At 41.1% G+C, this 14,648-nt stretch overlaps 1 protein-coding gene across 6 annotated transcripts in view; it reads left to right on the forward strand.

The window, feature by feature from the left end:
* The window catches only part of AHCYL2 (adenosylhomocysteinase like 2), a 189,438-nt gene that overhangs the window by 141,395 nt on the left and 33,395 nt on the right, over positions 1 to 14,648 (forward strand). For 3 of the 6 annotated variants that reach the window (XM_059711762.1, XM_059711764.1, XM_059711765.1), the window contains exons 2-4: positions 277 to 388; positions 9,017 to 9,160; positions 9,603 to 9,703. In XM_059711762.1, coding sequence (XP_059567745.1) covers positions 277 to 388; positions 9,017 to 9,160; positions 9,603 to 9,703 — 357 coding nt within the window. The remainder of the gene's footprint in view (positions 1 to 276; positions 389 to 9,016; positions 9,161 to 9,602; positions 9,704 to 14,648) is intronic. The other 3 variants (XM_059711763.1, XM_059711766.1, XM_059711767.1) reach the window with 1 other exon arrangement.

The following is a 14,648-nucleotide window of genomic DNA, read 5'->3' on the forward strand; positions in this document are numbered from 1 at the left end:
CTGGATTGCGAGAGGGCACAGGCCAGGCTGAGGGACCCCACCGGTGCATGAATCCATGCACTGGGCCTCTAGTAATAAAATAAAAGCATATAGTCAGAGAGTGGATCGAATATTTAAATCTGATGAAAATATAGTAAGTAAAGAATGAAAAATCATTCTTCTCTCCAGAGTGTTAACATTCTGAAGATGGGTTGGTACAGTTAGATCAACTACCCTGAAATGTTATCTCAAAACAGAGGTTGTTTTCCTTTATGTAACTAGAGTCCTTTTTCTTAGCAGATCCAGTTTGCTGACCAGAAGCAAGAATTCAACAAACGTCCCACCAAAATTGGACGTCGCTCTCTGTCTCGTTCTATTTCTCAGTCATCTACTGACAGCTATAGTTCAGGTGAGTACTGAACTTTTATGGAGGTATGACCAATAGACCCCATTGCCTGCCCAAGGCTAATTAAGCATGGTCAAGCCCATGCTTTGGAATAAACACTTTGTCTCTAAGTTGGAATTTTTGGATTCCTCTTGGGCAAGCATGTCAAACTCAAAGGCTAACACAGGCCAAATAAACGCAGTATGCGACTCGTGGGCCGCGAGTTTGACATGCTTGCTCTTGGGGATTCAGAGTGGAGGTTAATAGAAGCCTCTTTTTCCAATAAAGGTAAAAGAAGGTTATTAAGGAAACTGAGTTCTGATTTATTTAGAGGGTGGGAAGGAGTTTGTTGCTCACTGATGAACTTCACTAAACAACATGTGTTAAGACTTGTGTTTTTCCTTTCTTTGAATATAGAAGAGGGGTTCCCCATCCTTCCATCGGGTACTTGGATATTAATGGGGAAACCTTAATTGCCCCAACAAACATGAAAACATTGTAGCTAGTTCAAGTGAGCCCTTTGCCTTCTCTTCTAAGCTGTGATATTGTTGCTTACTACTCCTTTCTTCCTTTGCAGTGGCACTAATTCAAATATATGGGTCCTGAGTCTTATTTAATGCCAGATGAGCTGTTACCATATAAAACCCCTCGAAGGCATTGGCCATTTGTGCAACAGTGCCCAGTATGTGTCTGATCTAATATGGAGCTATTTTATTTTGCTCTTGTGTTGGAATGTGGTAGGAAACTGAGTTATCTCTTCATATTATAAGTAGTAATATTCATTAGAAAGTTTTCATCATGACCTGAAGTTTTATTTGTTCTTCCCACAATTAGGAAAGCAGTATTTGTTATGTAAACTTAAAGAAAGCTTGTTTAGAAAACTGTCACTTTTAGATTGACAGATTGTTATTTACTTTTTTTTTTTTACATTTCATTTTTTACTTTCTCCCCACAATAACTGAAATATGTAAAGCACATGAGATCATTTCCTATGGATTTTTGTCTGTGGACACCAAATGTGGTACCAATCTTATTCTGCTGAAATAACCAGTGTTGGAAATTCATAAACCAGCTAATATAACTCTGGAAACTTTAATAATTGTGAAAATGTGAATTGTAAAACAGGGTATAAACTTTTACACTAATAGTTTGTGCATGTTATCTAAAGATGATACTAAATAATAACTATACTAAATTTTAACTCCAACTCAGTTTATTCTCTACACACTAGATCCATATTTCCAACTGTGTTCCTGCAGAGAAAAACTAATGCCTGCCTTCCCAATGAACCCCTATATGCAGAGAGTATACCTACAAAATATTTGTTTACCTAGAAGAGTGTGTTGATGTACTTGGTTTCTAAGCGAACACATAGGTGGCCGGTAAACTTATTGGTGGGTGACATTAACTGGTGACACTGTGGAAAACGTGGACCTTTTAAGTAGCCATTTTTATAGTAAAAAAAATTATCCACCACATATATCCATTTAAGGGTATTAAGCTCCAGAGCATTGAAGTCAAAACATTCTGGAAATGAAAAAGGACTTAAAGGTCAGTTCTTCAGCTTTCTACTGGATGCTTGGAATTGCCTTGTTGGCAACCCTGCAAATAGCTATCTGACCTCTTTGGGAGCATTTTAAATGATAGGGTAACCCTTCATTTATCTAGTTATTTAGCTCCTGATAAACTCTTCTAGTTATTGGAATTTATTTTTGTTATTATTTAATTGACTTTAGAGAGGGAGGAAGAGAGAGACAGAGAGAAACATCAATATGAGAGAGAAGCATCAATCGGTTGCCTCCCACGCCCACCCCAACCGGGGATCAAATCCGAAACCTGATATTACAATTTCTTGAATTTAAAGATTTTACCTAGAATTAGAAATAAAAATCACCATTTTGGGGGCATCCCACTGTCAAGGCTATCCTCATCTGGGTATATTCCAGATTAAGTTTTTCTTTAAAAATATTATGCCTATGTATATAATATTCCAGATATGGTCTGAACTAATCTGTAGGAAGTGTTATTTCCATAAACTCAGTGCTTTTAAAATGAATCCCAAAAATATGTTTAGTTCTTTTGCATCTGTGTCACACATACTGTTACTTCATTTTGTTTTATGGTTTTATTTTTTTTACATGAATAGTTTTGAAGTCCTCTTAAACATACTCCGAATGGAGAGGTCTACTGCCTTGAGTCTTGGACTGAGAGTTGGGAGAGAACTAGTTTCTAGTCTTAGATCCATGTGTGATTTGTTGTATGATCCTGGAAAACTTGTAGCCTGTGAATTAGTAACAGAAGCAGTGGGAAATTATATAAGGTAACACAAAAAAAGCTCCAAACCCATTGAATGAGAAGCCAGGAATAATGGATTTGACTTAAAGCTTTCTAAATACAAGAAGATATGCAAATGCATGTCAGTAAGAACTTGGAACACACTTTCAGCATACGTTATAACTTAAGTGACTCTAGAAATGTACATTACAGAACCCCCATAGACTGACCTTTGGGCCTCTTCCCTTCTTTGTTTATATTCTCTCCCCAAGTGACCTCATTCAATCTCATAGTTTTAAATACAACATAGTAGTGGCATTTGATACTCAAATTTTATCCCCAGCTCAAGTCTCTCCCCTACATACTAGATCTTTGTATTCAATTGCCTACTCAGTCCTTTCACTTGGGTGTTTTAGGCATCTCAAACCTCCCATATCTTAAAAGCTGAGCTCCTGAGCTCCAACCTTGTCTCTCTTCAGTCTGTTGACAATACTATAGCAAGATTAATTATTTTAAAATAAGTCAGGTCATATCACTTCTCAGCTCAGAATCCTCCGATGGCTTCCCAATCTCACTCTGAGTAAAGCCTAAAATTCTTACAATGGCCTGCAAGGTATACCATTCAGCCTCCTGTTACATTTCTAATCACATCTCTACTTTCCCAAACCTCCTGCTTCCCCCAATTATTCATTTCACTCCAGTCATACTAGCCTTCTTACTGTTATTTTGTTATTTTGAAACTCTCCTGCTTTAAGACTTTTGCACTTGCTATTCCCTCTGCCTGGAATGCTCTAAGATACCCTAGCTGGGTCTTACCTCCAGTTATTAACAAAAGATCCCCTCTCAAAATAGGTCTACCCGGGCTTCTCTTTTAAAATTGTACAAACAGCCCTGACCGGTTTGGCTCAGTGGATAGAGCGTCAGCCTGTGGACTGGGGGGTCCCAGGTTCGATTCCGGTCAGGGGCATGTTCCTTGGTTGCGGGCACATCCCCAGAGGGAGGTGTGCAGGAGGCAACTGATCGATGTTTCTCTCTCATTGATGTTTCTGACTCTCTATCCCTCTCCCTTCCTCTTTGTAAAAAAATCAATAAAATATATTTAAAAAATAAAAAATAAAAAAATAATAAAATTGTACAAACAGCCCTGGCTCAGTGGATAGAACGTTGGCCTATGGACTGAAGAGTCCCAGGTTCAATTCCAGTTAAGGGCATATACCTGAGTTGTGAGCTCGATCCCCAGTAGGGGGTGTGCAGGAGGCAGCCGATCGATGATTCTCTCTCATCATTGATGTTTCTGTATCTCTCACCCTCTCCCTTCCTCTCTGAAATCAATAAAAATATTAAAATAAAATAAAATAAAATTGTACAAACAACCCACCCAACACTCCCTATCAAATTTTTCTCCATAGCACTTATCATATAACGTATATTTTTACTAATTTATTGTTATCTTTTCTCCCCTTAAACATGAGATCCACGAAAGCAGAGATTTCTGCCTGTTTTGTATTGTTCTGTTTCCAGCACTTGGAATTGTGTTTGACACATGAGAGGTGCTCAATGAGTAAATATTGGTGCAAGGTGTCCAGAGATTTTATTATACTTTACTCCCTTGTTGAGGTCTCTGATATACTCTGTGCATGTAAACAGATAAAAGAAGGTTTATGACATTACAAAATGTTTTCATTTAGGAACTTCTGCCAGGCTTTCTCAACCAGGGTTCCTCATCTGAATCACAGAACACAGAAAATGATGAGAGACTTTTTCTTAGTTCTCCAAAGGATGGGTCATAACTAGTACCCTTTGAGATGCATTGGCGAGAAGTTAATTCATATATTTAACGGATGCTTCAAGGCTAATGCTAGGTTGAAAAAGGCTGCATTAACCTCTAAAATTATTTTATATAAAAAAATTTCTAAAAACTCTTTCCCTAAGCACAAAACCTCATAAAAATAAATGAACAGAAGATGTTTCTCAAAGCCAGATCATTCTCAGTAATATACTTCTGAAAAAGCTGTCTTTGCAGTGAATTAATTGGTTAAGGATAAGGAGGGAAGACTTCAGTCTCTCAGGTCATAATTGGTTGAAGTATTCTAATATTTTTTCAAATAATAACATTTTGTTTATTTGTATTTTGGTTGCTAACATAGCTTTTCACATGTTTCTAGAGTGTTACTCATCAGTGAAATCTGCTGCACATTGACACACAGGTCCCTACTGTTATTTCCATTACCAAATGAATAGATTGGGCCCAAGAGGAATTGCCTGACTTAAAATAGTCTAATAGGACTAATTCAACCAGGAGTCTGACTGCTTCTTCTCCTAGCAATAACCCACAATATCACAGCTGCTAGGAGGTAAGACTTAATCAGGTGTGAGCCGTAGAACATATGTCTGCATGTTCTATGGGATAGATTGTGGATTAGTGATTCATCAAGTTATGATTTGATCCTGGGATATCATGAAACAAGACAACATCTCATGGGAACCTTATATTGTACTTTATATTACTTTTCTATCTAGAAGTTGAACCTTTTATGGTATTATCTCATTTATTCATAAGATTTTTTTCTGGTTTTAGTTAGAGGAAAGGGAGAGAGGGGCTCTGTTATACACTCTATTTTACAGTTGGATAAATTGAAAACTGGTTACATAACTAATTAGAGGTGAAGCAAGAGCTAAGGTCTCAGGCCTGCACTTCAGTAGGTTATTGCCTTGGTGATTGCTCATTCATTTTTAATTAAGTCATGACTCTGGGCTTCAGAGTGTGCTGACAAGAACAGACACTTTAGAAACTTTTCAAGTGTTTGTATTCATATGTGTTGGATTTCTCTGCTTTTCCCCAGGAAAATGTTTAAGGCTATCTCAGCTTTTTCATGAATGTGGTACGTTAAATATAGTGGCAGCAATGAGTATGCTGCCACTATATTTATGTCACACTAGTTCAGGAATAATCTTTTATTCATTTATGTAATGAATGTCACACTAGTTCAGGAATAATCTTTCCACTGTGCTTGCAGAAGTAACACTCAGTCTGGGCCTGTCAGCCATTTTGCATTCATATACTTTCACAATCTAGACAACTGGTATTTTTCTTTCTTACCTGATAACAGATCTATATCAAGGGCTCTTTGAAAACAAATTCATTTTGGCTCAAAAACAAACACACCCACATTGGTTGAATTAACTACAACCAATTAACTACTGTTAAGAAAATAGAATACTGTTTTTTGGGTGTGCTTTTTCTCATTTTAGAATAGGAAAGTAGTATAAATGACTTTTTTCTTTGAGTTGGAAGAAAACAACTCAAGTTAAAAATTAGTGTGCTTCTCCATGGTAAAAAAAAAAATAGTTCTATGAGGTATCTCATACAGAATATAGTGTAATCATGATCTCTGGTAGAGTAACTTTATTTTTCTATTGTGAAGACCATGTATGTGAGAGTAATAAATTCACAGGGATGTATTTAGTTTAGGAAAAGTCAAGGCTGAGTTAGCACAGGTGAACAAAGAGCTGGGATATTATTAGTTTAAACTGAGGGATTTAAACTGAAGAATTTCATTAGATGTTAAAAATAACTGCTCACTAATGGAGCCTACTTTAAAATATTTTGAACTCGCCCCGCTGGGTGTGGCTCAGTGGTTGAGTGTCGATCTATGAACCAGGAGGTTACGGTTTGATTCTGGGTCAAGGCACATGCCCAGGTTGTAGGCTCAATCCGAAGTAGGGGAGCATGCAGGAGGCAACCAATAAATTTTTCTTTCTCATCATTGATGTTTCTCTCTCTCTCTCCCCCTCTCCCTCCTCTGAAATCAATAAAAATATATTTTTTAGAAAAAAAAAAAAAAATTAGTGTGCTTCTCTTAAGGGGAAGTTCGGGGGTTTTGTCGTAGTTTTCTGTTTGTTCCCCCCCCCCCCCCCCCGACTCACCTTTAGAAGCTGGAAGAGGCATAGGAGAGAAGAGCCATTCTGGGTAGAGTCAGGACTCCAGCCTCAACCTTTTCAATCACTGCCAGCCCAACCACCTGATGCTTTGGTAGATTAGTAAATGGCAGAGGTAGAAAAAAAACACCTGTTAAATAATATTGTATGTATGTTACTCCTTTCCCATTCAAAATCCTAAAGCTGAATAAGAAACCTTGAAGATGTTATGTGTGCTACTGCATTTAAAATATGTGTAAAAGCTGGTGGTAATATCAGGTATCATTTATGGAGTGCTTTACACCAAGCATTGCTCTAAACACTTTACTTACATTATCTTATTTAATCTTCTTAATAACTTGACTTTGAGAAGCCATTTCTGCCTATTGTACGATCTGCTTCATAGTACATATTGTAACCACAAGGAAAGAGAAACTCTAAATGATTACTTTCATAATTAGTTATTTCATGAAAACTCAATGAGGGTAAAGACAGCCTATCTCTGTCCTTATCCCCAGCACTTAGAATGTGCCTGGTACATAGCAGATATGCAATAAAATTTTGTTGAATTTTTGTGTGAATTTGAATGACTGAATACATGAATGAATTAACAACCCTATTAAATAGGTTTAGTATCATCTCTACTTTATTCACCTGGAAACAGAAACAGATTTCAACCGAAGTCTGTCAGACTCCAGAACACATAACCACTATATTTAAATGGCCATTGAGGACATAAAAATCATCATGGCTCTGGAAAAAGGTTTGAAATTTCTGTGTTCTGAATGTAAACACTTTCTTCAAAAGCAATTATCCTATAAATTGGATCAGGGTTAGGGATGGCTGTTATTTTCTTCTCTGGGGTGGTGGAAGCATGGTTCCCTCAGCTTCCAACTCATAAGCTATTCTGAGTATTGATTAGTGAAAGAGATGACTGCCCAGGAAGCTGTTTCTGGGCTCTGTTGCCAAAGGTACTTTGAGCTCTCACTCACCCTAGGAGGGAGAACCACAGACTTTTTGTACAGATTAGCTCCTTTCAAGAACAAAAGTCTCTTTGGGGATTTATTAATTTCCTCCCCTCCCCTGGTGACTCAGCTCATTCTTGTTGCCTCGTGTTAGGACTTTGCTCTACGGCTGTTTTCCAGCTCCAAGAGAGACATCGACGCCCCTACTGCCCAAACATTTTGTAGTGCCATGCCTGATTAACAGGGCAAGGTCAGACTTGCCTTTTACAGCCCTCCCAGAGATAGACCCTTGGCTAAGAAATCCCAAAAATGTCCTAATTCTCTGGATATAAGTAGATCAGAGTACTAGAGACCTCAGGGACTATGAGACTTTGCAGGTTTCTCCCCTTAAAAGTGATGGAAGTACTTCTTATCTCTTTGGGAAATATATAGACAGTACTTTATGTTCCCCAACCTTCCTCCTCCAAAACCTTGATGACTCCTTAGGAAGAAACTATCCACAGAACCTTAAACATAAATCAAGGAAGGAAACTGATTCAAATCATCCAGCTAACAACCAGCAACTACCGAATTAAATGAAGACTAGAAAGACCTCAGTTAATCATGGGAATAGCAGCAGCAGCTGCTGCTGCCTATTAGGCACAATCAAAAGTCTTATACCTCTCACCTTCTAGTGCAGTGGTTCTCAACCTTGGCTGCACATTAGAATCACCTGGGAATCTTTTTAAAATCCTGATTTCTGGGTGTCATCCTCAATGAAAGTGTGTACGTATTGCTAAATGGGTTTGTCGTGAGAGCATTTGATTATACCAAAGAGGATTTATCATTTCTCTGGGATTCTAAAATGCCTAATGCAGGACCAACGGAGGCCAGGAATAAGGGAGAGCAGGCTGAATACTTCATTGTCAATGTCTAATTGGGTCTGCAGGCATAGTTCAGCCTCATCAGAGCCAGTCTTGAAAAAGAAAGCTTTGTTATGGCAGACAAACACTTTTTGTGTGGTTCTTAATTACTTTCCCACGGGTTCCTAATTCTCTAGGTCTTATCTATTTAGTTATTGTACTAAAACACAAATTACATCAAGCATTTAAGCAGCAGACCAAGAAAGGTAGCTAGAATCCCAGAAACCCCTAGGTTCATGACCATGATCTTGCATTTAGAACTTTAACCTATTGCTACCATGGTGTAATCTCTCTATTTTTGCATATCCAAGGACCTCTACATGTTCTGAAAATAAAGGCAGCCCTAGATTCCAAGTTAATGCTATCCAGGGGGAATGTCTTGGACAACCTCTCTCGGCTTCCTCTTTCTGACCTCTGGGTAGCACTTTCCATAGGAGATGATGGGGACAGCTCCGCAGTGCCATTTAGGTGCTTACCAGCTGTGTACATGTGTGTAGTGCTGGATGACCAGACAAGCCTCAGTTCCCTCCATGGTTTGTAGTTTTAAAGGAAGCCATTTTTCCCCCTGAGGGTTTTTTATTCTGTCCTTTCAGCGGCATCATATACAGATAGCTCTGATGATGAGACATCACCCAGGGACAAGCAGCAAAAGAACTCTAAGGGAAGCAGTGACTTCTGTGTCAAGAACATCAAACAGGCAGAGTTTGGACGAAGAGAAATTGAAATTGCTGAACAAGGTAAAGAAAGAAAGCACCTTTTCCTCTGAAGCTGCCTGTATCCTTTTGTCCATATTAATCGCTTTTCTGGTCCTGCGGCCTAGTAGCTTATGAAATTCCATTGTGATGTGGAAGACTACTTGTAACCAAAAAATAATCTGAGCTCAAAAAGCATTGTGGGGAGGGAGACAACTGGCAGGTCTATAAGAAACTCCTCTAGGAGGAAAAGGGAGGGACTAGATAAAGAGGCCTGGGATATAGGAAATCAAAACACTGGAGCATTTGCCTCTAAAGCCCCTTATGAAAGAAAGGTCAGATTTATTATCTTAATCCCTTAAAAAAACCTAATCTAACAGGGAATTTCATCAGGGGCAGGATCTTAAGAGAATAAAATTTTCTCTTTATTCTTTCTTTCTCATTCCCTCCTCTCTAATATTGCTGTGTATATATTGGGCCTTTTCAGAAATGCCAGCCCTGATGGCTTTGAGGAAGAGAGCTCAAGGAGAAAAACCTTTGGCTGGAGCCAAAATTGTGGGCTGCACACACATCACTGCTCAGACTGCTGTAAGTCTCTTTCCTTTTTCCACTTAACAACCTATATATACTAGAGTCCCAGTGCACAAAATTCGTGCACGGTTAGAGTCCCTAGACCTGTCCGGCAATCACAGCCGATCTGTGGGGTGACCATCAGGGCAATCGGGGGCCCCCCACTGGCACCCGCCTTGGCTGGCCTGGAGCCTGCGGGCTGGGAGCAGCTCCTGCATTGAGCGTCTGCCCCCTGGTGGTCAGTGCGTGTCATAGCGACCAGTCGTTCCGCCGTTCGGTCGATTTGCATATTAGGCTTTTATTATCAATACTAATAAAAGAGAAAAATGGTAATTGGCGTACGACGATACCCTTTTCATTGGCTAATCAGGGCTATATGCAAATTAACTGCCAACTATGATTGGCAGTTAACTGCCAACTAAGATTGGCAGTTAACTGCCAACTAAGATTGACAGTTAACTGCCAACAAGATGGAGGTTAATTTGCATAAGTAGGCACAATGCAGGGAGGCGAAAGGGAAAGCAGGAAGAAGCCCCCTGCCACTGACAGTGATCAGAAACCCAGGGGGGAGCTAAGAGCTGGGGGGCAGGGCAAAGGCGGCCCTGGGGCCGCCTTTGCCCTGCCCCACAGCCATGATCGGAGAATCAGGCACCTTTGCCGCCCTGGCCAGTGATAGCAGGAAGTAGGGGTGGAGCCAGCGATGGGAGCTGGACACGGTCGAAGCTGGCAGTCCCGGGAGCTAGGGGTCCCTTGTCTGGGCCTAAAGCAGAGCCCACAATCGCGGGGCCGCTGCAGCTGCAGGTCCCCGCTGCCCGAGTCGGACGCCTAGGCCAGAGGCGTTAGGCCTGGGCAGGGGCGGAGCCTGCAACCGCGGGGAGCTGGGGGTCCCCTGCCCAGGCCTGACACCTCTGCCGGAGGCCTCAGGCCTGGTCAAGGGGCCGATCCGGTGATTGGTGATCGGAGGGTGATGAGGGTCAACTCCTCTGGCCGAGGCATCAGGCCTGGGTGGGGGGCGGAGCCGGGGATTGGGGGAATATGATGGTCCCCTTGCCCAGGCCTGAAGCCTGGGTCAGAGGCGTCAGGCTTGGGCGGGGGGTGGAGCAAGCAATCAGAGGGAGGTGGTGGTCCCCTGCCCAGGCATGATTCCTGGGCCAGAGGCCTCAGGCCTGGGTGGGGGCCAGAGCCAGTGATCGGGGGGAGATGGGGGTCCCCTGTCCAAGCCTGACACCTCTGGCAGAGGCGTCAGGCCTGGGCAAGGGGCCAATCAGGTGATCAGAGGGTGATGGGGGTCTACGCCTCTGGCTGAGGCATCAGGCCTGGGCAAGGGGCAGAGCCAGCAATCGGAGGGGTCTGGGGGTCCCCTGCCCAGGCCTGATGCCTGGGCCAGAGGCATCAGGCCTGGGCTGGGGGCAGAACCAGTGATGGGGGGAAATGAGGGTCCCCTGCCCAGGCCTGACGCCTCTGTCAGAGGCGTCAGGCCTGGGCAAGGGGCCGATCCTGCGATTGGAGGGTGATGGGGGTCAACGCCTGAGGGCTCCCAGTATGTGAGAGGGGGCAGGCTGGGCTGAGGGCCCCCCCCCCCACACACACACACCCAGTGCACGAATTTCGTGCACCGGGCCCCTAGTATAGAATAAAAGCCTAAGCGACCATTGGACCAACTGGTAGCTATAACGCGCACTGACCACCAGGGGACAGATGCTCCGACAGGTAGGTTAGCTTGTTGCTGGGGCCCTGTCGGCCCAAAACTGGTTCACCCACACCCTGGACCCAGAGAAGAGGGAGGAAGGAGCCTGATTCCTCACAGAATCAACCATGGATTAGCTTGCTGATGGGGCCCTGTTGTCCCTAAGTCTGGTTCACCTGCACCAGATTCCCTTTCAATGTGCATAAATCCATGCACTGGGCCACTAGTAGTTAATAATACCCCCGCCATTAGGTGCTTGAAACTTGCCAAGCACTAGGTTAAGAGTTTAATAAGTATTAGTTCATTAATCCTCATAATGGCCATGTAAAGCAAGTACTCCTAGTTCCAATTTATAAATGAGGAAGTTGAGGCTCAGAGAGTTTAAGTAATTTGTCCAAGGTAATACAGCTAGTTCATTGGAATATTTGAAAATTGTTCCAATGAACTAGCTGTGTCATGGCTTCTTGTTATAAAAGACTGTCTTGCACTTTCAAACTGGCCCTGCCCATTAAATGCCAGTAGCACTATCCTCCCAATTATTGTGATAACCAAATATGCCCCACAGTTTCCCAGAGTCCCTCTGTTGAGAACCACTGACTTAATCACCATCAAAGATGTAATAGATACTGAGTTGCCCACCATAATGAGACCACATAGGAAATTGGTGTGTTGGGAAATGGAATGGAATCTTATATAGGATTTGTAAGATCCAGGTCATTAAAAAAACAAACAAAAAAACCCACATATTTTTATTGATTTCAGAAAGGAAGGGACAGGGAGAGAGAGATAGAAACATCAATGATGAGAGAATCATTGATTGCTTTCCTCCTGCACACCCCCTATTGGGGATCAAGCCCGAAACCTAGGCATGTGCCCTTGACCCGAATCGAACCTGGGACCCTTCAGTCCACGGGCTGATGCTCTATCCACTGCGCCAAATCAGCTAGGGCAAGATCCAGGTCATTTTTATGGCTAGATCAACTTTCAAAAAATTGTCTCCTGAAAAAAACATTTATTTGGCCACATTCCTCATCAAGAACAGCAGAGATTCCTCAAGACACAGACATCTGCTGTTAGCATCTTCCCTAAGAAACTTTTTCTGGGTTATATGTTCTCTGAGGAAAAGAGTACTTTGGCAGCCCAAAATTAATATATTAAATTGAAAAGCTCTCTCTTTTTGGAGCTATAGACTAATAAATTGAGGCAGAAACGCTCTTGGAACCTTTTTTGTGCTTCCCCAGGCAGGGACATGAGACTTCAGTGTGGTGGCTTAAAATAGTAAGTGCTTCTGTACTGTCTCATGTTGCTAAATTATATCTAGGTTCTTTTTTACCTCCTGGCTCACTGAGTATTACCACCCTTCACATTTCCTTTCTACTTTTCCTGGAGTAATCAAAATCAGAGTAACAGACTGTGGAATCTCAGAGGGAAGGCTGGGGAGGGTGGATGGATGGGAAGAGATCAACCAAAGAACTTGTATGCATATATGCATACTCCATGGACACAGACAATAGGGTGATGAAGGCCTAGGTGGGGGAGGGGGGCTAGAAGAGGTCAATGAGGGGAAAAGGGGGACATATGTAATACTTTCAACAATAAAGATTTTTTTTAAAAAATCAGAGTAGTTAAAACTAGTTTACCAATTTTAACATTTTAATGTACCCTTCCCACATTTTTTATTTTTCCTTTAAAAATTAATTACAAAGGAATTTTGCTGTTTTATTTCTAGTCTCTATTTTTCTGATTACAAAAGTAATTATGTTTATTTTACAATATTCAAACATTATCACAATCTATAATGTAGAAAAACAATCTCTCTAGGGAAAAAAAAAAAAAACAACAAAAAAACAAAAAACAGTCTCCTATAATCCCATGCTTCAGAAATAACTATTATAGTTAACAGTTTCCTATCCATGTTTCTAGTAGACATGGATTATTTATATTTTTGGATATGTTTCATAGTTTCTTCTAACCAGACTTCCTAGCTACTTCTTCTAAATGGTACTGATTTAAAGTTGGGTTTAAGCTCTGTCCTCCTCTCATTCCTACCTGCCTTCACTCCTGCTTGTGCCCTAATAGCCAGCAGTCTTGTCTCAAAGTTCTTTGAACAGTTTTTATATTTTTGGTCCCAATGACTTTTATAGTTAATTTATTTATTTTATTATTAGAAGCCCGTTGCACGAAGATTCACACAATAGGTCTTCCTTCCCCTGGCTGCTGGCACCGGTTTTCCTCCGGGACCCAGGCCTTTGGTCCAGCCGCAGCGAGGCTTGGCTTCTCTGCACCTGTGTATGCAAATTAACCACAATCTTTGTTGGGTTAATTTGCATAGTTGCTCTGATTGGCTGGTGGGCGTAGTGGAGTGACACCAATTTGTATGTTTCTCTTTTCTCTTTTATTAGTGTCGATTATTTTTTTTAATCCTCACCCAAGGATATTTTTTCATTAATTTTTAGAGAAAGTAGAAGAGTGTGTCTCACATCAATTGGTTGCCTCCTACAGGAGCCCCGACCAGGGTCTGGGCCAGGGAGGAGCCTGCAACCGAGGTGTGTGACCTTGACCAGAATCGAACCCAGGACCCTTCGGTCCACAGGCTCTATCCACTGAGCAAAACCAGCTAGGGCCATATAGTTAATTTATGTTGCTTTGTAAGTAAGTCTCTGTATCATTCTTTTATTCGACAAATTCAGAATTCCTAAGTTGTAGGAATTTAGAAATTCTTTAAGGTAAAAACATAAAACAAGAGGGGAAAAAATAGAATCAGATATTGAAAGATAGTATAGACTAGAAATGTAGAGATATGAGTAGTTCAGCTACTAACTTACTGTGTAGCCTTGAACAAATTATATGAGGGGGTTAGCTTACATTAGTGGAGTTGTTTACAAGTGTTTTTTAAAATTAAAGTTGTTTACAAGTGTTCTTTTAGATTAAAGCATATTTTTAATTAGGATTTTCATTTAGTATAGAAATATACTATAGTATAGGATTCTGAAGCATGAGATTACAGTAGGTCCTCAGATTACATTGGAGATCCGTTTCTACGGTGCGACGTAATGTGATTTTTGCTGTAAGTCAGAACCCACCTACATAAGCACCTACGTCACTCACATGGAGCACATACACAGCAGTAATGAAGTGAAACAGTAAAAACCATTTAAAAGAAAGATAACAATTCCTAACCTTTACTTGTGGTAAATAAATAATAAAAATCATAAAGCACATATGTACATATGTCAAAGTGACAGAACTTTTTTTTTATAAATAGTGTAAATGGGC

The sequence above is a fragment of the Myotis daubentonii genome, chromosome 10, assembly GCF_963259705.1.
Source record: "Myotis daubentonii chromosome 10, mMyoDau2.1, whole genome shotgun sequence".
NCBI lineage: Eukaryota > Metazoa > Chordata > Mammalia > Chiroptera > Vespertilionidae > Myotis > Myotis daubentonii.